General features: G+C 50.9%; 1 protein-coding gene and 1 long non-coding RNA gene across 3 annotated transcripts; one reads left to right on the top strand and one right to left on the bottom strand.

Annotated features, from left to right (window-relative positions):
- Positions 1-740: 740 nt before the first annotated feature.
- On the bottom strand, positions 741-18,590 carry LOC139029839 (uncharacterized). Its single transcript, XR_011482081.1, has 4 exons — positions 18,518-18,590; positions 16,638-16,697; positions 7,452-12,658; positions 741-6,520 (listed from the first exon to the last, which is right to left on the bottom strand). It is a non-coding gene; the product is annotated as an uncharacterized lncRNA (long non-coding RNA).
- CBLC (Cbl proto-oncogene C) lies at positions 7,495-22,612 on the top strand. Of its 2 annotated transcripts, XM_070450709.1 has the most exons (12): positions 7,495-7,868; positions 10,548-10,694; positions 10,925-11,081; positions 11,354-11,475; positions 12,544-12,681; positions 15,747-15,834; positions 16,645-16,776; positions 18,501-18,635; positions 18,960-19,040; positions 22,126-22,241; positions 22,362-22,429; positions 22,535-22,612. In XM_070450709.1, the coding sequence occupies exons 1-11, from the start codon at positions 7,519-7,521 to the stop codon at positions 22,369-22,371; spliced, it is 1,476 nt and encodes a 491-aa protein (XP_070306810.1). In that variant the 5' UTR covers positions 7,495-7,518; the 3' UTR covers positions 22,372-22,429; positions 22,535-22,612. The 2 variants fall into 2 exon arrangements, with proteins under 2 accessions (XP_070306810.1, XP_070306812.1); XM_070450711.1 differs by lacking the exon at positions 18,960-19,040.
- The last annotated feature ends 52 nt before the right edge of the window (positions 22,613-22,664 follow it).

The raw sequence follows: 22,664 nt of genomic DNA, 5'->3' as shown, positions 1-22,664 counted from the left end.
ACAGAAAGGGAGACTAAGGCCCGGAAAGGGGAGATTCTGACTTGGTGCAGCGACGAGTCCGGGATTCTATGATTTACCTTCACCAAGCGACGGAATTCATCATCAAGAGTGCAGCCACCAATACCATGTACCTTCTGATATGATGCACAGAGGACACAGCATGATTTTTATAATAGTCCTGCCACCAGAATCTGATCACAAGGAAGTGTCAGACAAACCCAATCCTAGACATTGTTACAAAAGAACTAACAAGTGGCCTGCAATTGATCAAAAACGTCAACTTCATGAAACACAAAGATAGGCTGAGTGATTGTACCAAACTGAAGGACACTAAAAAAGACATCAAAACTAAGTGCGTGAACTTCCCTGCCGGTCCAGTGGCTAAGATTTCGCCTCCCAGTGCAGCAGGTGTGGGTTCCATCCCTGGGGGTGGAGCTGGGATCCCACAAGGCATGTGGCCAAAAACACAAAACATAAAATGGAAGCAATATTGTAACAAATTCAATAAAGACTTTAAAAATAGTCCACATTAAAAAAAAAACTAAATGCAACTTTTGATCTCAGATTGAATACTGGACTGAAAAAAATAGCTTGCTATGAAGGATAGTTTGGCAACAACTGACGATTTGAATATAAACTGTGTTGTTAGGTGTCAGTATTGGATCACTGTTAAATGTCCTGCTTTTGATAACCGTACAGTGACTGTGTAAGAGAATGTCCTTAGATTCGAAGCAGAGGTATAAAATCTGAAATTTACTCTCAAACTGTTCGAGGAAGGGGGGCAGAGCAAATAATAAAGCAAACTGGCAAATCGACAACTGGTGAATCTGGGTGAAGGGTATACAAGACGTCTTTGTCCTATTGTTGCGACTTTTCTGTAAGTTTTAAATCATTTCAAAACAGAGAAGAAAGTCTGCAAATTAAAAGTCATGGTTTTAAGGTTCCACGTTTCTAAGAGGATAGGTCTGTGCACGCATCTGTGCTAAGACCTCGGGGAGTCGGAAAAGTGAACTTGCTGCTTCAGACTACTTTGGGGTGTGACCTGGGCTTTAGGGTGTGTTTAAGGTCTAGGGATGTGGTCAAGGCCCTGGGGGCGTGGCCAAAGTTTCAGGCGTGGCCAGAATGAGGGGCCGGCCATATCTTTGGGTGTGGACGATTCTCAGAGGTGTGGCCAGAGTCTACCAATAGGGCTTGAGAAACTCAGTTCCCAAGGGAGGAGGTAAATCTGTGCTTAGAGCGCTCTCTTGTGGCTACCCTGGGGTGTGGCCTCCACTTTTAAAAATTGTTCAGTCTCTCAGTTGTGTCCGACTCCTTGAGACCCCACGGACTGCAGCACGCCAGGCCTCCCTGTCCATCACCATCTCCCGGAGCTTACTCAAACTCGTGTCCATCGAGTCGGTGATGCCATCCAACCATCTCGTCCTCTGTCGTCCCCTTCTCCTCCTGCCTTCAATCTTTCCCAGCATCAGGGTCTTTTCAAATAAGTCAGTTCTTCACATCAGGTGGCCAAAGTATTGGAGCTTCAGCTTCAGCATTAGTCCTTCCAATGAATATTCAGGACTGATTTCCTTTGGGATGGAGTTGTTGGATCTCCCTGCAGTCGAAGGGACTCTCAAAGAGTCTTCTCAAAACCACAGTTCAAAAGCATCAATTCTTCAGTGCTCAGCTTTCTTTATGGTCCAACTCTCACATCCATACATGACTACTGGAAAAACCATAGCCTTGACGAGACGGACCTTTGTTGGCAAAGTAATGTCCATGCTTTTTAATATGCTGCCTAGGCTGGTCGTAACTTTTCTTTCAAAGAGCAAGTGTCTTTTAATTTCATGGATGCACTCACCATCTGCAGTGATTTTGGAGCTCAAGAAAATAAAGTCTGTCACTGTTTCCACTGTTTCCCCATCTATTTGCCGTGAAGTGATGGGAGCAGATGCCATGACCTTAGTTTTCTGAATGTTGAGTTTTAAGCCAACTTTCCCACTCTCTTCTTTCACTTTCATCAAGAGAGTCTTTAGTTCTTCTTCGCTTTCTGCCATAAGGGTGGTATCATCTGCATATCTGAGGTTATCAGTATTTCTCCTGGCAATCTTGATTCCAGCTTGTGCTTCATCCATCCCAGCGTTTCTTATGATGTACTCTGCATATAATTTAAATAAGCAGGGTGAAAATATACAGCCTTGATGTTTTGGAACCAGTCTGTTGTTCCATGTCTAGTTCTAACTGTTGCTTCCTGACCTGCATACAGATTTCTCAAGAGGCAGGTCAGGTAGTCTGGTATTCCCATCTCTTTCAGAATTTTCCACAGTTTGTTGTGGTCCACCCAATCAAAGGCTTTAGTGTAGTTAATAAAGCAGAAATAGATGTTTTTCTGGAAGCCTCTTGCTTTTTCAATGATCCAGCAGATGTTGGCAATTTGATCTGTGGTTCCTCTGCCTTTTCTAAATCCAGCTTGAACATCTGGAGGTTCACAGTTCACAAACTGTTGAAGCCTGGCTTGGAGAATTTTGAGCATTACTAGCGTGTGAGATGAGTGCAATTGTGCGGTAGTTTGAGCATTCTTTGGCATTGCCTTTCTTTGGGATTGGAATGAAAACTGACCTTTTCCAGTCCTGTGGCCACTGCTAAGTTTTCCAAATTTGCTGGTGTATGAAATGCAGCACTTTCACAGCATCATCTTTTAGGATTTGAAATAGCTCAACTGGAATTCCATCATCTCCACTAGCTTTGTCCGTAATGATGCTTCCTAAGGCCCACTTGACTTTGCATTCCAGAATGTCTGGCTCTAGGTTGGTGATCACACCATCGTGATTATCTGGGTCATGAAGATCTTTTTTGTATAGTTCTTCTGTGTATTCTTGCCACCTCGTCTTAATATCTTCTGCTTCTGTTAGGTCCATACCATTTCTGTCCTTTATTGTGCCCATCTTTGCATGAAATCACTCCCTATTTCCCTCTAACTCCCTTCCTTCAACCCCAGGCAATCCATAATATACTTTCTGTCTCTATAGATTTGCCTATTCAGGATATTTTATATAAATCAAATCATATAATATGTGGTCTTTTATGACTGGCTTCTTTTACTTTAGCATAATGTTTCTGAGGTTCATCCATTCCTTTAATGGTCAAATAATATTCCATTGTATAGGAGGATTGTACTCAATTTACCCATTTGTCCATTTTCATCTGTCAGACATTTAAGTTGTTTCCACAAATCTTTGCGTGGATACATTTTTTATAATTTTATTTCTTTATTTTTGGCTATTTTGGGTCTTCATTGCTACGTGGGCTTTCTCTAGTTGTGGCAAGTGAGGGAGTGGGTAGTCTCTTGTTGCAGCGGACAGGCTTCTCATTGCAGTGACTTCTCACGTTGTGGAACAGGGGCTCTAAGCTGTGCGGACTTCAGTAGTTGCAGCTTGAGAGCTCAGTAATTGTGGCTCCCAGGTTCTGAAGCACAGGCTCAATATTTGTGGTGCACGGGCTTTCTTGCTCCAGGGCACATGGGATCTTCCCACAAGGATCGAACCAGTGTCCCCCGAATTGGCAGGCAGATTCTTTACCACTGGGCCACCAGGAAAGCTCCTGGATGTATGTTTTTAATTCTCTGCGATAGGTTGAGATAGGCATGGAACTCCTGGATCATATGATGACACTGTTGAACATTTTGAAGAGCAACGAAACTATTTTCTGCAGCAGTCGCAACATTGTGCATCCTCACTAGCAGTACCTGAGGCTTCCAGTTTCTTCACAGCCTCTCCAATACTTGTTATTGTCTGTCTTTGGAGGAGGGAGCGAGTCACAGCTTGCGGGATCTTAGTCCCCAGACCAATGATGGAACCTATGCCCCCTGCATTGGAAGCAGAGTCTTAATCCCTGGACCACCAGGGAAATCCTAGTGTCTGTATTTTTTATTACAGCCTTCCTGGCAGGTGTGAAGTAGGATCTCCTTGTGGTTTCGATTTTCGTTTCCCTAACTGATCATGTCTTTTCAGTATCTTTTCTTATCATCACTTCATTTGTATCCGCTTTGCAGCTACATGAACTCTTACCCATTTTGCCATATGTGATCCAGATATTTTTAAAGCATTAAGGATATCCTCAGAGTCCATCTTTTCCCTTTGCTGTGTCTTACATTTAATGTTCAATGTTACCACTCATGGTTTCATACTATTATCACAAACAATGCATTCCCCAGGTAATATAATGTACTGGTTTTGCGATTTTTCTTACTTGGCATAAAAAAGGAGGGAATGGCCACCCACTCCAGTATTCTTGCCTGCAAAAATCCCACGGACAGAGGCGCCTGGAGGGCCAGTCCATGGGGTCACAAAAAGAGTGGGACATGACTGAGCACACACACGTAAATAACATTGTGTTACACTAACTCCTCAGCACTGGCTTTTTTTTTTTTTTTTAAGTCATTGTATTAGTTTCCTGTTGCTGCTGTAACAGAGGGCCACGAACTGAGTGGCTTAAAACAACACATTTCTCTCACCATCTGGGGACCAGAAGCCCCAGATCAATGTGCTGGCAGGGCTCTGCTCTCTCTGAAGGCTCTAGGGGAGTGTCCTTCCTTGCCTTTTCCTAGCTTCTGGCTTCTGCCAGCAACCCTCGGTTTATATATGCATCACTCCAACCTCTGCCTCCATCGTCACTTGGCTTTCTCCCAGTCAGTATACCTGTTTTTGCGTCCCAGTTTCCAGTCATACTGGATGTGTGTATATTCAATTGCTCAGTCATTCTCAACTTTAGTGACCCCACCAGGGGTCCACTAGAGCCCACCAGGCTCCTCTGTCTATTCTTGCCCAGGCAAGTATACTGGAGTGGGTTGCCATTTCCTCCTCCAAGGGATCTTCCCAACCCAGGGATGGAACTCGATTCTCTTGCATCTCCTGCATGGGCAGGTGGATTCTTTACCACTTGGCCACCTGGGAAGACTGGATGTATGGCACACCTCATCTAAACTTGGTTAAAGCCTACAAAACCTCATTTTCTAGACAATGTCCATTCACAGGTTCCAGTGGACACAAATGGGGGAAGGGGACTATTCAACCCAGTAACACTCGTTATTATGTTTTTACGATTCACACTATTGGACGGTGTGTCCATTTCATTCATTTGGACTGCTGCATGGAAGTCCTTTGTGGAAGGATACCACAATGTATTCATTCCTCCTCCTGATAATGAAACTTGCCTTGTCTTCAGTTTTCTCCATTTCCAACAAGGCTGCAATTAACATCCCTGAACCTGTCTCCTGGAGTTTTTTAGGGCAGTATTTTTCAACCTGCCCAACAAGATCCATTAGTGGGTTGTGAAATCAATTTAGTGGGTTGCAAACACAATTTTCCCTTTAATGAAATGAAATTAACTAGAAGATACAAGAGCACATGCGCATAGATGGGGTAAGGCTTGCCCTGTGGAACTGTTTCAGGTGTATAACGTCTCAACGTGAGCAGAAGTGTTTACAAGCCATGGCTCTGAAGGACGTAGCTGGCAATGGATTTGCCCCGCCAATGCTTTGTTGGATTCTGTCAAATTACTCTCAAACCTAATTTGTCCATTTACACTTCCATCAACTCCTTGTCACCACTTGGCATGGTCAAAATTTTGAATTTTTGCCAGGCCACTGGGTTGTCATCCTGCTTCCTGGAGGTGGAAACTGAGGCTCAGAGAGAGCAGGAACGCAAGGAGCTGGGAGGTGGACCCTTCCATCCTGACTACAAGGACCCAGTCTTCGTTTAGTTTGAGGCGCAAACTCAAAGATTCCACAAATTAAGGACTCTTGGGTTCTAAGAGATAAAGGATGGGGACTGAGGAGGGAAGTAGGGTGCGGTGGGGGCCTCAGGTTGCACCCCAAACCTTCTCCCTCTCCTTCTACCTCAGTTTTTGAGAATTCAGTGAGAAAATGTAAAGTCTGACACACAGGGGTCGACAGAGTGTTTAATAAATGCTTTGTTGTTGTTGTTCAGTGGATTCTGACTCTGCAATCCCATGGATTGCAGCACGCCAGGCTTCCCTGTCCTTCACCATCTTCCAGAGCTTACTCAAACTCATGTCCATCGAGTCGGTGATGCCATCCAACCATCTCATCCTCTGTCGTCCCCTTCTCCTCCTGCCTTCAATCTTTCCCAGCATCAGGGTCTTTTCTAATGAGTTGGCTCTTTGCATCAAGTGGCCAAAGTATTGGAGCTTCAGCTTCAGCATCAGTTCTTCCAATGAATTTTCAGGGTTGATTTCCTTTAGGACTGACTGGTTTCATCTATTATTATTATTATTACTACAGTTCTCTGATTAAAAATTCCCTGTGCTGTGTGCTTAGTCGCTTCAGCCGTGTCCGACTCTTTGCGACCCCATGGACTGTAGCCCCCCAGGCTCCTCTGTCCATGGGGATTCTCCAGGCAAGAATACCGGAATCGGTTTCCATGCCCTCCTACAGGGGATCTTCCCAACTCAGGGATCGAACCCAGGTCTCCAGCACTGCAGGCAGATTCTTTACCGTCTGAGCCACCAGCAAAGAAATTCTCTAGGTGTGGACATATTTGTAATCAGAACCAGGCCAGTCTCCTGGCCGGGGCGTGGCCAGGAAGCCAGGGGGCGTGGCCTGGATCCCTTGAGTGACGGAGGGACCGTCCGACCGATCAGGGCCCCGCGTGGCCGCCCAGCGCGCAGCCTGGGTAGCGGCTATAGGCGAAGCAGGTTGGGGAGAAAACCGCGTCTCTCCAGCCCTGCTCTGGGCAGCTGCTGCAGTCAAGAGCCCCATCTTCCCGCCTCATCCCGTGGGGACCTAGAAGCCCCCACCACCTCCTTTGGAAATCTGAGTGTCTCAATTCCAGCTTGATTTCTCTCAGGGCCCTGCTTATGGGGACCCGGGAATTATGTCACCAGATTCCTGCTCCCTCAGACACCCTCCTCCCAACTCCTGCTCTTAGGGGACCCACGGGTCTGGGCACGCTGTGTTCCTTCTCCGGACGGAAGGGTCGCACTATTTCCCTAACGTTTCCTCCTAGAAGGTTCAGCTCTAACCTTTAATTCCATGCCACGACCAATGACCCAAACTTTGACCCACGACCCAGGAAAGCTACCTCCCAACACCACTCCCCTTCACGGTCTGGGTAGCTAAACTCCAAGCCCCACCCTCGCCCCCAACAAAAGTCCAAGATTTTCCCCAACCCCTCCTCCATCGCTGACTTGGAACCCAGACCCCCAGCCCTCCCCAGAAAGGGCCCAGGCATCGGACCTGCGATTCCCACCCGCCCAGGAAGTCCTATCGCCACCCACCAAAGCCACACCATCCGGCTCTCCTTTGGTGATCGGACGTGAGAAACCCCATCTCTAAGGAACCCAGGTGCCAGAGCCCCCAGCCACCGCCCCCTTGGGGCACACAGGTACGGGCAGTCACCTCCCCCGGTTCTCCAGGGCCCGCCCTCACCTCTGCCGCCCCGTCCCGCCCCTACCTGGGGCTGGGCGGTGCCGGGCCTTTCTGCGCGGGCCCTCGTCCCTCCTCCGGCATCAGAGGGACCCATGGCTGCGGCGGCCCTGCGGGGACGACAGTGGAGAGAATCCCGCGCGTTCGGCCGCGCGGTGAGGCTGCTGCAGCGCCTGGAAGAACAATGCGGGGACCCCCGGCTCTCCTCGAGTCCCCCCTCCCTTCGAGACTTGCTGCCCCGCACGGCGCAGCTGCTGCGCCGGGTGGCGCAAGCCCGGCGGGAGGCCGGCGGAGGTGTCCCCGAGGGTCCCGGGGGGGCGTGGGACTTTCTGGTGGTGTATCTGGCTAACCTGGAGGCCAAGAGCAGGCAGGTGGCGGCGCTGCTGTCGCCCCAGAGCCGAAAGATTGCCAACGACGAGCTCTTCCGGGAGGGCTCCAGACTCAGGTGAGCCCTTGCGCCCGGGCAAAGGTTGAGATCGTCGGTGGGGCTCCCTCAGGCTCCAAGCATCCTCCTCCCTCCGACCGGGGGGTCCCGATCGCAAGCCCTTCTCCGTGAAAGAACCCGGGAAACTAAGCCTCCCAGGTTTTTTTCCTTCTTTGGGCATGGAGTCCCTGAATTCACCATGTCCCCTTCGTTCTTGGCTCAGAAGTGGGCTGTTAGCCTCGAGGATTTAGACACATTCCGGAACGTGGGTACCCCCAGGAAGCTTCCTGCATGGGGAGCTCTGGAGAAAGAGCTCTGAAGCCCCCATCACCAGCCCTGCCTGGGACACGCTCAGAGCCTGTCTTTAGTTCCTTGGGTGCCTAGCTCAGGACCTAGGGGTTTTTTTTGTTTTTTGTTTTTGTTTTTTTTTCTTTTTTCTTTTTGTCTGCCCGCTGCCTGCTCTGGTTCTGAGTTTCCAAGAAAAGGCTGTTGAGTGACAGGGGCAGAGTTTTGAGGTCTAGAGCCAGAACAAGGCTTGGAACAGTAGCTCTCAACCCCAACAGGCCCCCAAGCCCTTTCTTTAGAACAAATATTTCATGGTGTCTCCTTAAATCTATCCTGAAATGACATATATCGGGTGAATAACCTACCTACTCATAATTCTTTAAAAAGAAATTACTATAATGCCCAAATTGTAGTATAAGGGAATGATCAAAGGAATGTTCTTTATAATACAATTATTTATATTTGGAATGAAAATGCCAAGGCACTGTTTCAGTTACTCTGGAAGGCAGAATTGACTAGTTCTTGTACACTTGTACCTGGGAGGAAAAATCATCCATTGCTGAACGAAACAGACTTCCCTTGACACCTAGGATAGTAAATTTCTGTAAAATTCAGAATCGATTTTCAATGTGCAAAAAATGCTTATGTTGGGTTAGGACTCTGCTTTCACTGCAGAGCGAGGATCTGATCTCTGGTCTTGTGACCTAAGAGCTCGAAAGCCAAAGGGTGTGGCAAAAACAGAAAAGTTTATTGTAAAATGGAATTGGAATCTAAGCTCAGATCACTGTAACTGGATTTTCCATCTTCACAAATGTATGATGGGACATTGGAAAGTTGAGTAAGGGGTGGGTAAATCTTACTGGAGGATATGGTCCCCCACAATCTAGCCTCAAGCAAATTTCTAGAAGCTCCTTAGAAGGGTAGTATAATTCCACTGAGCACCACTGTTCTAGATTCAGTAGGTTCTAGAAACTAGGAAGCCTAGGGACTCAGTGAGTGGCTCAATGGATTTTCTAGAGTCGTGGGGTCCTAGCAACTCTGATGGAGATTCTAGACCAGGACTTTCCACAAAACTCTAATAGAAGCCACATATGTAGTTTTTCATTTTCCAGTAGACATATTACAGAAAGTTTTTTTAAGCAGGTGAAATGAATTTCAGAAACTTTTAAAAATTCATTATATCCCAAATATTATGAACTCAACTTATAATCAATAAATATAAGGTGATGCTTAATGCAATAATTCACATTCTTTTTTTTTTTTTTCCTTTTGCACTAGTGAAAGTCACTCAGGCAAAGTCACTCTTTGCGACCTCATGGACTATATGGTTCATGGAATTCTTCAGGCCAGAATACTGGAGTGGGTAGCCTTTCCCTTCTCCAGGGGATCTCCCAACCCAGGGATCAAACCCAGGTCTCCCACATTGCAGGTGGATTCTTTATCAGCTAAGCTACCAGGGAAAGGATACCCACTTCACTACTCTGGCCTAGAGAATTTCAAGGACTGTATAGTATAATCCATGGGGTGGAAATGAGTTGGACATGACTGAGCAACTTTCACTTTCACTTTTGCACTAAGTTTCTGAAACCTAGTGTGCATTTCACATTTAGAACACATTTCAAGTTGGACCAGTCACATGTGAATAGCTACATTATAGACTGTGGGAAGGGAGGGTGCTTAGAAACTATCAAGTGTTTCCCTATAAAAAGCATCAAGAATCCGACAGACCTGGAGGCTATTAATATAAAATAACAAGAACAGTAACTAATCAACATGCCCTGAATGCTGACTATATACCAAGTTGTGCCTGGCATCTTATGTGCTCATAAGATGGGTAAGAATCCTTATCATTCACCACCCCCACCCCACCATGAGGCAGGGGCTGTACTTATCCTGTATTTATACCCATTTCACAGCTGAGGAAACTGAGGCTTGAAGAGGAAAAAAGGAACTTGCCAAAAATCACAGAGCTAAGTGTCAGAGCTATCCTCTGCTGCTCCCCACATCCTGAGTGGTTCCTCAGGGAGGCAGTGAGCAGGAGGAAGCCCAGGGGTCCACCACCCTGGGCTGCTTAAACCAACAGGGAGTCTTCGAGCTCAGACTGCCCTAAATGGCCCCAGCCCTAGTGCTCCCCACATCTGACTAGGCAAGGCTTCAGGCAGAGACTGGGATTTGTTTGCTGGTTGATGCCTTGGGTATGAGGCGGTACCTCCCTTTCCTTCACAGATGGGGAAAAAGAGGTCCCCAGTAGGGGACATGTCAAGACTGTAACAGGTGGTCTCAGGACCGACTTTCATCATGCACTAACATCTTAGAGGCTGGGGGCCTCGTCCCTGCGGGTGTTCCCCACACGGCGTGGAAGGGTCAGTGGGGCTCCCAAGGTCAAGTCCAAGTCCTCAGAGCCCATCCCCGCAGGCGGCAGCTGGCCAAGCTGGCCCTCATCTTCAGCTACATGCACGCGGAGCTGGACGCGCTCTTCCCCGGGGGCAAGTACTGCGGACACACCTACCAGCTCACCAAGGTCTCCGCCCACGCTTTCTGGAGGGAGTACTGCGGGACCCGGTGAGTGAGCGCCCACCCCAGGATCCCTCAGCGGCTGGAGCCCCATCCTGCCCCTGGCCAGGGGCCCAAGAGTTCAGACCCTCGGCCCCCTCCTCCCTCAGACCCAGAAGTCGACCCCCAGCCCCTCCTCCCTCAGATCCAGGAGCCCAGCCCCGCTCCTCCCCAGGAGTGCTCCCATGCTAGGCTCCCAGAGGCTTCATCTGCACCCCCCCATTCCCAACCCCACCTAGATGTGTGCTGCCCTGGGCTGACTTTGAGGCGGTCTTATGCATCTGCCACCCCGTGGAGCCAGGCTCCACGGCCCTGGCCTTGCGCTCCACCATCGACCTCACCTGCAGCGGCCACGTGTCCATCTTCGAGTTTGACATCTTCACCAGGCTCTTCCAGGTCAGGGAAGGCCGGGGTCTGAAGCCTAGACTCTTGGGTCCTGGGGGAGGAGAGGTTGGGAGCCCAGACTCCTGGGTCTGTGGGAGGAAGGGCTGCGGGCTTGGACTCCTGAGTCCTGGAGGTGGAAGGGCCTGAAATCTTCTATGTCAAAGATGTTCCTGAGGCCCACAGTGGGTGTGAGTGAGGCATCTGTGTTCTTGGACCCCGGGAGGCACTAGGAGCGTAGGCGGCTTCCTTGGCCCCTCCCTGACCTCAGCGCTGCCCCGCCCTAGCCGTGGCCAACACTCCTCAAGAACTGGCAGTTCCTGGCGGTCAACCACCCGGGTTACATGGCCTTCCTCACATACGACGAGGTCCGAGCCCGTCTGCAGACTTTCAGAGACAAGCCAGGCAGGTAAAAGGGCCAGGCCTCGTGAAGAGGAGGCTGTGGGGGTTGCAGGGTCTGGATCCTGGGCTGGGGTGTCTGGGTGACCCAGACATCCTTCAGAAAGTAAGAACTGAAGGGCTGTGGTACCTGGGACCCCAGAGAGTCGAGAACTCAGAGGAAGAATGCTGAGTGCCTCTGCCACCTAGGTTGTCCTGGGACCACCTAAACCCGCCCACAGTCCAGCAGCTAAAGGGACGATACCCCTGGTCCAGCAAGGGGGCCCGAAGATCCTGCCCTGGGATACAATCTGTTTCTCATAGGTTCAAACCCACGCATCTGTTAAATATTTTGAATATGACTTCCCACCTGCTGGGAAACCAGACACCTGAGTCCTTAAAGTATTTCAAGCCAGGAGTTTTGAGCCATTGGATCCCTCTAGGGGCTAAAAATTGAGGGACTGAGCTACCTGGAACACCAAGAGGTTAAAGGAATAGGATGTCAGATTCCTAAGTCTTTTCAGGGCAGAGGTGCAGGACCCTCAAGATGGTATGTTAGCACTTTTCCAGTTACACTTGAGACTGGTGGAAAGGGAAAGAAAAAAGAATGAATCGATGACCATAATTGAAAAGACCAGGTGTGGATTTCAGGAACAGCTCGATCCAGGTGCTCAAGTGCTGTTGTCAGAAATCAGTTCCTGTCCTTCCCCAGCTTTCCTCTGTGCTAGCCTCATTCTCAGACATAGTCTTTCCTTGTGGTGGCAAATGCTTTCTAGAAGCTACAGCTGTACACCCTACCAGCTTAGCATCCCCTATAGAAATGGGGTGCCTTGCTCCTATTACTTCCAGCAAAAGTCCCAGCGTTGTCTAAACTCAGTGACGGTGGAGGAGGAGCTTAACAGGTAAACATCCCAGACATTCCCTACAGTGGTGGACAGGGACCTGTGGTGGACAGTGCCTCTTTTGGCTAAAAGGTAGGAAGTTTATGATGGAGCAAGAATTTAGACACCTGGATCCCCAACAGGGTGAGGAGCCAGGAGGTTCCAGAGGGTCAGCAGTGACCACTCCCTCCCCCATCCCTTCCTACCTCTTCCTCCAGCTACATCTTCCGGCCCAGCTGCACTCGCCTGGGGAAGTGGGCCATCGGATACGTGAGCTCAGACGGCAGCATCTTACAGACCATCCCTCTCAACAAACCCTTGTTCCAGGTGCTCCTGGAAGGACAGAAGGAAGGCTTGTGAGTCACCATCCTAGGAGGGATGACCACGTCCGAGAGCACAGGGTTCACAGACAACATGCGTTGACAACATAAAATTGCAATACTATAGTGTTCCAGCAGGTGGCAGGCAAAGGTGCAGGAAGGGACGCCTTTCCAGTTCCCACCCGGCCGCCATGTTGAGCCAGCAGCCGGTCTGGGAAGAGTGTGTGGGAGCTGGGCACAACCCCAGTGGGCCCCGTTCTTGGACTTACACTCAAGGCTTTTGCTTCTAGATATCCATGTCCTGTTCTATCATCTAGACCTTAAGAGCAGAAGGAGAACTGAGCAAAAAGCTAGACTGGAGTTTTCAGTCTGTAATCTTGGCCACCTCAGAGCCCCTCTTTCGGAATCAGACTTGTGTGGGACAGAGGGGCGGAAAAGGTAGACAAGGTTCCTGAGTCTCACCTTGGAGGTTTAACCAGAGCCTCCTGAGCTAGCGATCGTATCTATATGATATGCTGAGATAGATAATGGGTAGATATATGATAGACGGATCCAGTTCAGTTCAGTCGCTCAGTCGTGTCCGACTCTTTGCGACCCCATGAATCGCAGCACGCCAGGCCTCCCTGCCCATCACCAACTCCCGGAGTTTACTCAAACTCATGTCCATTGAGTCGGTGATGCCATCCAGCCCTCTCATCCTCTGTTGTCCTCTTCTCCTCCTGCCCCCAATCCCTCCCAGCATCAGGGTCTTTCCCGTGAGGTGGCCAAAGTACTGGAGTTTCAGCTTCAGCATCAGTCCTTCCAATGAACACCCAGGACTGATCTCTTTTAGGATGGACTGGTTGGATCTCCTTGCAGTCCAAGGGACTCTCTAGAGTCTTCTCCAACACCACAGTTCAAAAGCATCAATTTTTTGGCGCTCAGCTTTCTTCACAGTCCAACTGTGAAGAAAGCTGATAGATGGATACATAGATGATAGATAGATAGGAAGAAAGACTAGATTAACAGATAGATTAGATAAGCAGCTAGATAGGTAGATGGATGGATGATGTTGGATAGATAGAATGGATGAATGGATAGATAGATATAGGGTGATAGGTAGGTAGGTAGATAGATAGATAAAAAGGAGGATAGGTAGATTAGATAGGTAGCTAGATAAGTAGATGGATGGATGGATAGATAGATAGATATGCAGTTATGTGTGTGCTAAGTCGATTCAGTCGTGTCCGACTCTTTGCGACCCCATGGACTGTAGCCCACCAGGCTCCATGGAATTCTTGTCCATGGAATTCTCCAGGCAAGAATACTGGAGTGGCTTGCCACGCCCTCCTCCAGGGAATCTTCCTGACCCACAGATCAAACCCACGTCTCCTGTATCTTCTGCATGGCAGGCGGATTCTTTACCACCGAGCCACTGGGGAAGCCTGTATTTCTGTTTAAAGACACCTAACTTAATACCCTTCATTGATACATTCGCTTTGAACTTGTGGCCAGCAGCACGTAACTCCCACCTGAACGAAGCTCACCTCCCACATGTATTTTCTCCACGAGGCATATCACAGCCTTCCTGTGTTTAGGACACAAGACAGCAAATTTCAGCACTCTGCCCGGGGGCATTGGAACCAGCGCGGTCACCAGGACAGAGAGCTAAAATGGGGCAGTACACAGACTGCGCAAAGAACACGTGTATAATAGAGAGCTGAAAGGAAAAGGCCAGATGCTGCCTGGCTCATTCTCAGCTAGGAGCAGGCCTGGCTGTGAATGACCGTGAAAGTGCCACAGGGAGTACTGATTTTGAGGTTCCAAGTACAGTTTAGCAAGTAGGCAAGTCTGCACATACAAAATCCACAAGTAATGAAAATCTACTGGGGGTGTGTGTGTATTTATGTATGTATGTGTGCTCAGTCGCTCAGTCGCGTCCGACTCTTTACAACCCCATGGACTGCAGCACGCCAGGCTTCCCTGGCATACTATATATCTTATGCTCTATACTATAAGGTGTTGAGTCCCAGATCAGATTTCAGCGGAGGATTCCAGAGTTAAAATAAATGTGAACACCGTCCATCTGGTTTAACCCCTCTGATCTATGTACCTGAGAGTGTGCACGCACACACACACACAGTTCTAGAAACGGACGAGTCAAGAGAGAGGCGGGGAGGGGACACCAAGCTCTTTCTACCTCACAGTGAGACAGTGTTCTGGGTCTTTAAACATTGATCCTAGCAGTTCCCCTCTCACTGGGTGTTTATGTGTGGGGACTGAGTCCTATGTGTTTTCTAAACCCTGTCTTACTTGATCCTCCTCACCCATCTTTAGCCTAGGCATGATTATGTCCATTTTACAGAAGAGAAAACTGAGGCCAGTGAGGTAGAGTTGCCCAATTCTGGTCACTTATGACTTGGATGGGGGACTCAGGGTGTGCAGAGCCTGGGGTGTCCTGGAGCTGGTCACTCAGACCTGGCCCACAGCACGCCTGCATGGCCTCAGGCATTGCTTTTCTCATTCAGAGACCCGGTCACCTCCGTGAAGTGGGAATAGTATAGACAGACCAGGAGGTCCTTCCAGCCCTGTGGGCCTAAGACTGCAGGATCTGGTCACTCCTGCAATCTGTGACTAAGATGCTATTATGGGGACTTCCCTGGTGGTCCAGTGGATAAAACTCTGTGCTCCCAATGCATGGGGTCCAGGTTTGATCCCTGGTTGGAGATCTAGATCCTACACACTGCAACTAAGACATGTCACAGCCAAACAACTTTTAAAAAGAAAGGTGAGGGGTGAGCTGTGAAGGAAGCTGGTTTTGCAGTTTTAGGGGGGAAAAAAAAGATGCTTTTACACTAGGGCCTGAAGACTCTAGAATGAGTGAAGTTCTGGGAGGGCTGGACCTGAGGTTTGATGCTTCCTGGTTCTCATTCATCTGGGGTTTCCAGAGCTGGAGTCCTTCTATGGGAGTCCGAGGGGACACAGTTTGCCCAAGTCCCCATTTGAGAAGAAGGGGGGGGGGATATCCCCAGGCCGGCCATGTATCTGGGACAGCCGCTCCAGGGTAGGATGGGGGCGCTGGATGCCCCCCGACCCCATACCCACCTCCTCCCTTCCCCCAGCTACCTCTACCCAGATGGGAAGAACCACAACCCGGACCTGACTGAACTCTGCCACATGGAACCACATCAGCACATCCACGTGTCGGAGGTGAGGCCCAGGCCCCCACCCAGGCCCGCCTGCCCCCTACACACACTGCACCATGGCTCAGGGGTCCTCTCCCCTGAGTCAGGCCCCAGACTCCCAGAAGCCTTCTGGTTTTGTGCTAGCTTGCTGGCCATGTGACCCGGGGCAAATTGCTTGACCTCTCTGTTCCTCCTCTGGAAAACATTGCCCCTCCTGCCTCTTACCCAGGGACTTTCCTGGTAATGAAGCCAGGAAATGATACTGCTGAGATCATCAGGGCAGCTAATGCACTTTGTGCATTCACCAGTGGCAGCTTTTAGTCTTCCAACTGTCCCAAGGGGTGAGAGAAATGCCAAACAAAATTTTGAGTATAAGTGTATCCCATGCAGGGACTTCCCTGGCAGCCCAGTGGTTAAGACTCTGCACTTCCACTGCAGGGGGACACAGGTTGGATCCTTGGTCAGGGAACTAAGATCCCACATGCCATGCAGTGCAGTCAAAAAATTTTTTTAATTAAAAAAATTTAAGGTGTATCCATGCAATATTTGCATGGATTAGATCTCAAAACATATTCAGTGTTCCACTGAAAATCAAATTTACCAGGGCATCCTGTATGTTTATTGGCTGAATCTGGCAACCCTGAGTGTAGACCAGCCCCAGAGAACAAGTCTGATAACAAAAGCACACGTAAGGAGGCAGCTGGACACACGGCCTTGAACCTGGGAGAGGGTTCAAGGCTGGTGCTGAGGCTTGGGACTCACTCCCAGTGGCCCGACTTGCCTGCCCGTGGCTGACAGCACCCCTGCTTCTGGTGGCCCCCTTCTCACCTGGCAGGAGCAGCTGCAGCTGTACTGGGCCATGGACTCCACGTTTGAGCTGTGCAAGATCTGTGCTGAGAGCAACAAGGATGTGAAGATAGAGCCCTGCGGGCACCTGCTCTGTAGCCGCTGCCTGGCTGCCTGGCTGGTGGGTCTGACTCCGCCCTGCCTTCCCGTCCCGTCCCCCACCCCTTTCCTCCAATAAAAGCCCCCAGAGCCTCTCCCCTGCAGGCAGGAGAAGGGGATGAGATGGTTGGATGGCATCACCGACTCGATGGGCCTGAGTATGAGCAAGCTCCGGGGGTTGGTGATGATGAACAGGGAAGCCTGGCGTGCTGCAGTCTGTGGGGTCGCAAAGAGTCGGACACGACTGAGCGACTGAACTGAGAGCATCTCCCACATGCCTCATGGACCACATGGGGAAACTGAGGCCCAGGGAGAGCAGAGGCTTGCTCCGCCTATGCCCCTGTCTTTCTTGCTCTACACCTGTCACCTCTGCTTCTCCATCTCCAGTTACGTTATTCATGGAAAATGCTGCATTGGCCCCAGTGGGAGACAGTGGTGTCTGCCAGACTGGCCACATTTAACATGCTATTTCGAGCTTGTGGCAGCCCCTCGCTGGGTGATCTGGACCAGTGGCTACCTCTCCGAGCCTTGTCTGCCTTCTCAGGGGAATGCGGCTGAGGCTAGTGACCTCTCAAGGGAGGAGTCAGGCCTCTGGGTAAAGAGAGCCCCTGTGGAGTATAGGTGCCTAATACACAGCTTTTCCTTTACGATGTAAGTGTTTGGCCTTAAGCTTTTGACTGGGGAGATTATCATAACAAAGACATCCCTCTGCCGGACTCAGATAAGGGACTAACGAGCCCGGAGCCTTGACATTTCCCCTGAGAAAGCCCTAGGTAACTGAGCATGGAGTGACCCGCTTCTCTCTTCCAGTCTCTGCTTCTTCCTTCCTCTTCTGCTTTAAAATTACCACTCAACAGTGAACGCCCGAAATCTAGGCACCCCACTCCACCCCCAATAAAGGCAGAGCCCCAGGTCTGCCTCCTCTGCCCTCTACCTGCAACCTGCGTTACCCTCCAGGACCTGTGAGTAGTAAGTCTTGTTCTTCAAAGTTCCCTGATGGTTGATGCGCCCAGCAGTCTTAAGAACCAAAGGGCCGGTCCAGCCACAACACTGGCCCCACTGGTGGTGGCAGGGGGTGTCTCTGGGGGCCCCCACAATGAACATGTACAGGCCAGGCAAGTGTCTAAGGCATTCCTTTTGTTGCTAAGTTGCTCAGCTGTGTCTGACTCTTTGTGACCCCATGGACTGCAGCACACCAGGCTTCCCTGTCTTTCACCATCTCCTGGAGTTTGCGCAAACTCATATACATTTGATAGAGTCGGTGATGCTATTTAACCGTCTCATCCTCTGTCACCCCCTTCTCCTCCTGCCCTCAATCTTCCCCAGCATCAGGGTCTTTTCCAATGAGTCAGCTCTTAGCATCAGGTAGCCAAAGTATTGGAGCTTCAGCATCAGTCCTTCCAATGAATATTCAGGGTTGATTTCCTTTAGGATTGACTGGTCTGATTTCCTTGCAGTCCAAGGGACTCTTAGGTGTCTTCCCCAGGCATCCCTACCCCATAGCACCTCTACTGCGAGGCTGAGACCCACATAGCACCCTGTCTTCCCTGGGTTCCTCCTGACCTCAGGCAGCCCCTCCTTCCCATCCTACATCTCTCCATCTTTCTTCCTTCTCTCTCTCTCTCTCTCCATTTCCCTCCCTCTCTCCTCCCCACATCACTTGGTGTGGGATAAAGGCCCCTGTCATCCCAAAGGACATGGTGGGAACAGGGAGACCCTGATCCTTTCCCTCTCCACCTCCCCCAGCACTCAGACGGCCAGACCTGCCCCTTCTGCCGCTGCGAGATCAAAGGCCAAGAGGCAGTGAGTATCCATCAGTTCCAAGTCGGCGCCACTGTGGAGGACCCAGAGGACAGCAGTGACGAGGAGGAGCCGGAGCAGGTGAGCAGGCCAGGCAGGAGCTGGAACGGGAACCCCCAGGGTCTGAGGGAGGAGGGCTGGGGGGAAGAGGACCCCTGGGTCTGAGGGAGCAGGGAGCTTGTGACAGGCTTCTGGGGTGCCAAGGACACAGACTTTTGCCTCCCCTAGGGTCTGAGGCTATGACCTTCTCTAGTATAACCCTCCCGAGGATAGGACTTTGTCTCTCTCTCCATTCTACCTCCAAAGCCTACAAAGCGCCTGAATACTGGGCTTCCTGGCAGGGGGACATGTAGGTGAGCAAAAAATGACGGCTCACACGCCCTCCCCACCCTCTGTCTCCCTTAGATGGCCCCTTCAGCTCCTCCCCTGCCCTCTCAGCTGGATGTGTGCCCCAAGCGCCCCAGCAGCAGAGGCCAGCTGGAGGTGGTGAGTGGGGCACTGGTCTGGGGTGGTCAGGTGAGTCCCGTTCACCCCTGGGCTCCCCGGTCTGGCCAGATGCCTAGGGGTGCAGGCCAGGCACCCATTCTTTGCACCCATTTACAGATGCCGTCTGACATCATACCTCTATGGTCTCTCCTCTTCTCTTCCTTACTCACCCCACCTCACTGGCTTTCTGGCTCCTCTTGCAGCATCCCAGGCATGCCCTACCCCAGGGTCTTTGCACCAGCTGTTCCCTCTGCTTAGATCTCCTTTCCCAAGGCTCACTTTCTCATCCCCTCCTTGGGGAGGCCTTCCCTGACCACCTATTAAAAATAGCGCCCCCGTGGGGCTTCCCTGGACTTCCCTGCTGGCTCAGACAATAAAGAATCTGCCTGCAATGAAGGAGACCTGGGTTCGATTCCTGGGTTGGGAAGATCCCCCGGAGAAAGTATGGAATGAGTCTTCCCCATAGCCCTAGGAAGTCGAAAATGTTCCTCTCCTCATTTTCCAGAAGAAAAAAAAAAAAAAAACTCAAGAGAGGAGACTGCACCTGCCCAAACACATAGCCTTTCTGAAAGAGAAAACCCTTAAAAAAAAACTGTTTATTTTCTTAGCAAGCCCCCACCTTGCTTTTTCCCCCCTGCACTCTCCACCCAAGCATTTTCCAAATCCCGGCTTCCTGGAGTGGGGGCGGGGGGTAGGAGGAGGTCTCTGTTAGGTTTCAGGCTGAATACACACCAGATCCAATCGATACTGGGCAGTCTTCAAACAAACAGCTCAGGAAGTCCGGGAACATTATTCGACCACAGAAAACAGGAGAGCCAGCCGAGGAGAGCGGGGCCGGGGAGGGGGGAGGCAGGCGGTGACACCAGCCAGGGAAGCTAAAAACAGATCTAGACCTGCAGCCAAAACCAAATGGAAACAGTGAGAGGCACTCAGCCGGCTCCCGGCGGACGATGAAAGGGACACAGGGCGATGGGCCCCTCTGGCCAGATGGTCGCACCATCACTGAGGCTGTGCCCTCCGCCCGGCAGGCTCTTTCCTCCTCTGCCCAGACCCTTCCCAGTTCCAATTCCAGCCAACTCTCCTTCCTTCATTGCTTAAAACATGCTGTAGGAGGGAGCCCCAGTGTGCTATTTCCCAGCAAGGTGACTGTCATAATGAAAATAGCTCACATATATGTGTGTAACTCTTGCTATAGGCCTGGGGCTACCTTTTTTTGGGGGGGGGGGCATGCCACGCAGCATGTGGGATGTTAGTTCCCTGACCAGAGATTGAACCCATGCTCCCTGCAGGGAAAGTGGGAAGTCTTAACCACTGGACTGCCCAGGAAGTTCCTAGGACTGTTTTGTTTTGTTTTTGCTGCGCCAGGCCTTCGTTGCTTTGCGTGGGCTTTCTCTAGTTGCAACTGGTGGGGGCTACTTGTTGTCATGGTGCCTGGGCTCATCACTGCAGCGGCTTCTCTAGCTGTGGCACACGGGCATGTGGAATCTTCCCAGGCCAGGGATCGAACCCTTGTCCCCTGCATTGGCAGGCCTCTTCCTAACCACTGTGCCACCAGAGAAGCCCCTCCCTGGTGCTGCTTTTTAAGGCAGTCATTTAGTTGCCAGGACAACCTGATAAGGTAGATGCTATTATGACCCCTATTGCATAGAGGGGTACACTGAGGCTCCAAGATCTGAAGCCACCCAGCTCACGGATGTGAGAGTCAGGACTGGAGCCCAGGCCCCTGGCTTCAGACTCCAGAGTCCATCCTTGTTTTTCTTGTCTGTGAAATGGGCATGATGCCAGTCCCTGCCATGTGGGCATGATGAATCCCCTGACTGGGCACGCTCCCTCACAATGCTGCTCTCCAGCAGAGAAGTCCCCCTTCGGGGGTTGAAACAGTCATTCAGAGGGACCCAGGCACCTTGCGGTGGCCACGGGGGGCCTCCCCCATCCTCAGTGCCTACAGGTGGAGTATCTGGGGACAAGCATGGCATGGACCCCAGGGGTTGTGAGGAAGTCAGCAAGATTGGGCATTTGTAACCTGAATCCGATCCCCTCCCTCACCTCTCAGAAGCCCCCAAGACCTCAGGACTCCAAGAATTAAAGCCACCGTCCTCTCCATCAGCCCACAAGGCCTGGGCATCGGACCCCTTCCCACCGCTCTGACCTCCCAGCACCCCCTCAACTCCTTTCCAGCATCAATGGACTCCTTACAAAACCAGCAAGCCCACCACCCACTGCAACATTTCTGCTCACATCCTTCTTGGACTCGGACTTCTGCTCAATTTCCCCCTCCTCCAAGCTTTCCCCAGTCACCCTCAGGTCTGATCACCACCCTCCTCACCCCGTCCACTGTCAGGTCTTGGAAGGACGCACAACTTTCTGGGATATTTCCTTGTCCATGCACTGATGACTCATGTTAAACCTCTTCCTTAAGAGACTATTGGCTCCATGAAGACAGAGATTTTTGTCTGTCTAGTTCCTGCTGTCTCTTCAGAGCCCACAGCAGTGGCTGACATGCTATAACTCCTCAGGAAATTTGTGGGATGGACGGATGAATAAACAAATGAATAGGTGGACTGCTGGGTAGATGCATGGATGAATGATGGATGGATGGACAGTCAGATGGATGGATGGGGGGATAGTTGGGGGAATGGCTGGATGACTGGATGGGTAGATATCTGGATGAATAGGTAGATATCTGGATGGATGGGTAGATATCTGGATGGCCGGATGGATAGGTAAGAAGATGGGTGGATGGATGGATGGATGGACAGATGGGTGGAAGGGTGGATGGGTAGATGGATAGATGGATGGATGGATGGATGATGGATGGATAGGTGAATGAATGGATGGATGGGTGGAGGTATGAATGGATAGGTGAATGGATGGGTGGATGTATGGATAGACAAACAAAAATTTTTTCTACTCAAGCCAGAGGTGTTAGGGGAACAAAACAGCATGGACTAGGGACAAGACCCTACCACACTGCCCCCCACTCCCCACCCCTGCTCCCGCCATCACCATGTTACCCCTGTCCAGGCCTGTGAGATGGAGTACCCTGCAGCTTATCTGTGAAATTTCTTAATCTCCTCCCCTGCAGGCACCTCTGACCCTTCCCAGACTTCGAGCCCCTCTTCCCTTGCCAAGATTCTGGAATGAGGCCTCAGCCCCGTGGGAAGTCACCTCCAGCCCCCAGGCCGGGGCGGGAGCCCGAGGGTGAGTGCAGAGGGCAGCTGGGGCCCAGGACTCCAGGGTCTGAGGGAAGAGGCAGTGGGGGCCGAAGGGGAACACTGGTACTAGGAAATCAGCATCACCTTTAAACTCTTGCCATTGCAGAAACTCCTAAAGCGAAAGTCCCCCCTTCCATCTGCCCCCTGAGAGGTCCGTGAAGGCCTGGATGCCAGGTGAGGCCCCCTTCCCACCTAGGCTCCTGCCCTCAGCCTGGCCCTGCTCACCCCACGCCATCTTGCTGTGATACTATCTAAACCGCCTCTTTTTCCGCCCCACAGGGCACCAAGATGTGCTTCGGGAAGGGAGCCCCAGGGGCTGGAAGGGGTTTATGATCCAGAAATAAACTGCTGAGCCCAGTCTGTCCTCTGGTGTGTGGAGGAGTGTGGCAACCACTAGGGGGCAGCTTGG

Source organism: Odocoileus virginianus, chromosome 20 (genome assembly GCF_023699985.2).
Source record: "Odocoileus virginianus isolate 20LAN1187 ecotype Illinois chromosome 20, Ovbor_1.2, whole genome shotgun sequence".
NCBI classification, from domain to species: domain Eukaryota; kingdom Metazoa; phylum Chordata; class Mammalia; order Artiodactyla; family Cervidae; genus Odocoileus; species Odocoileus virginianus.
Note: the sequence above shows the minus strand (reverse complement) of the source record. Positions and strands in the feature narration are given on the sequence as shown.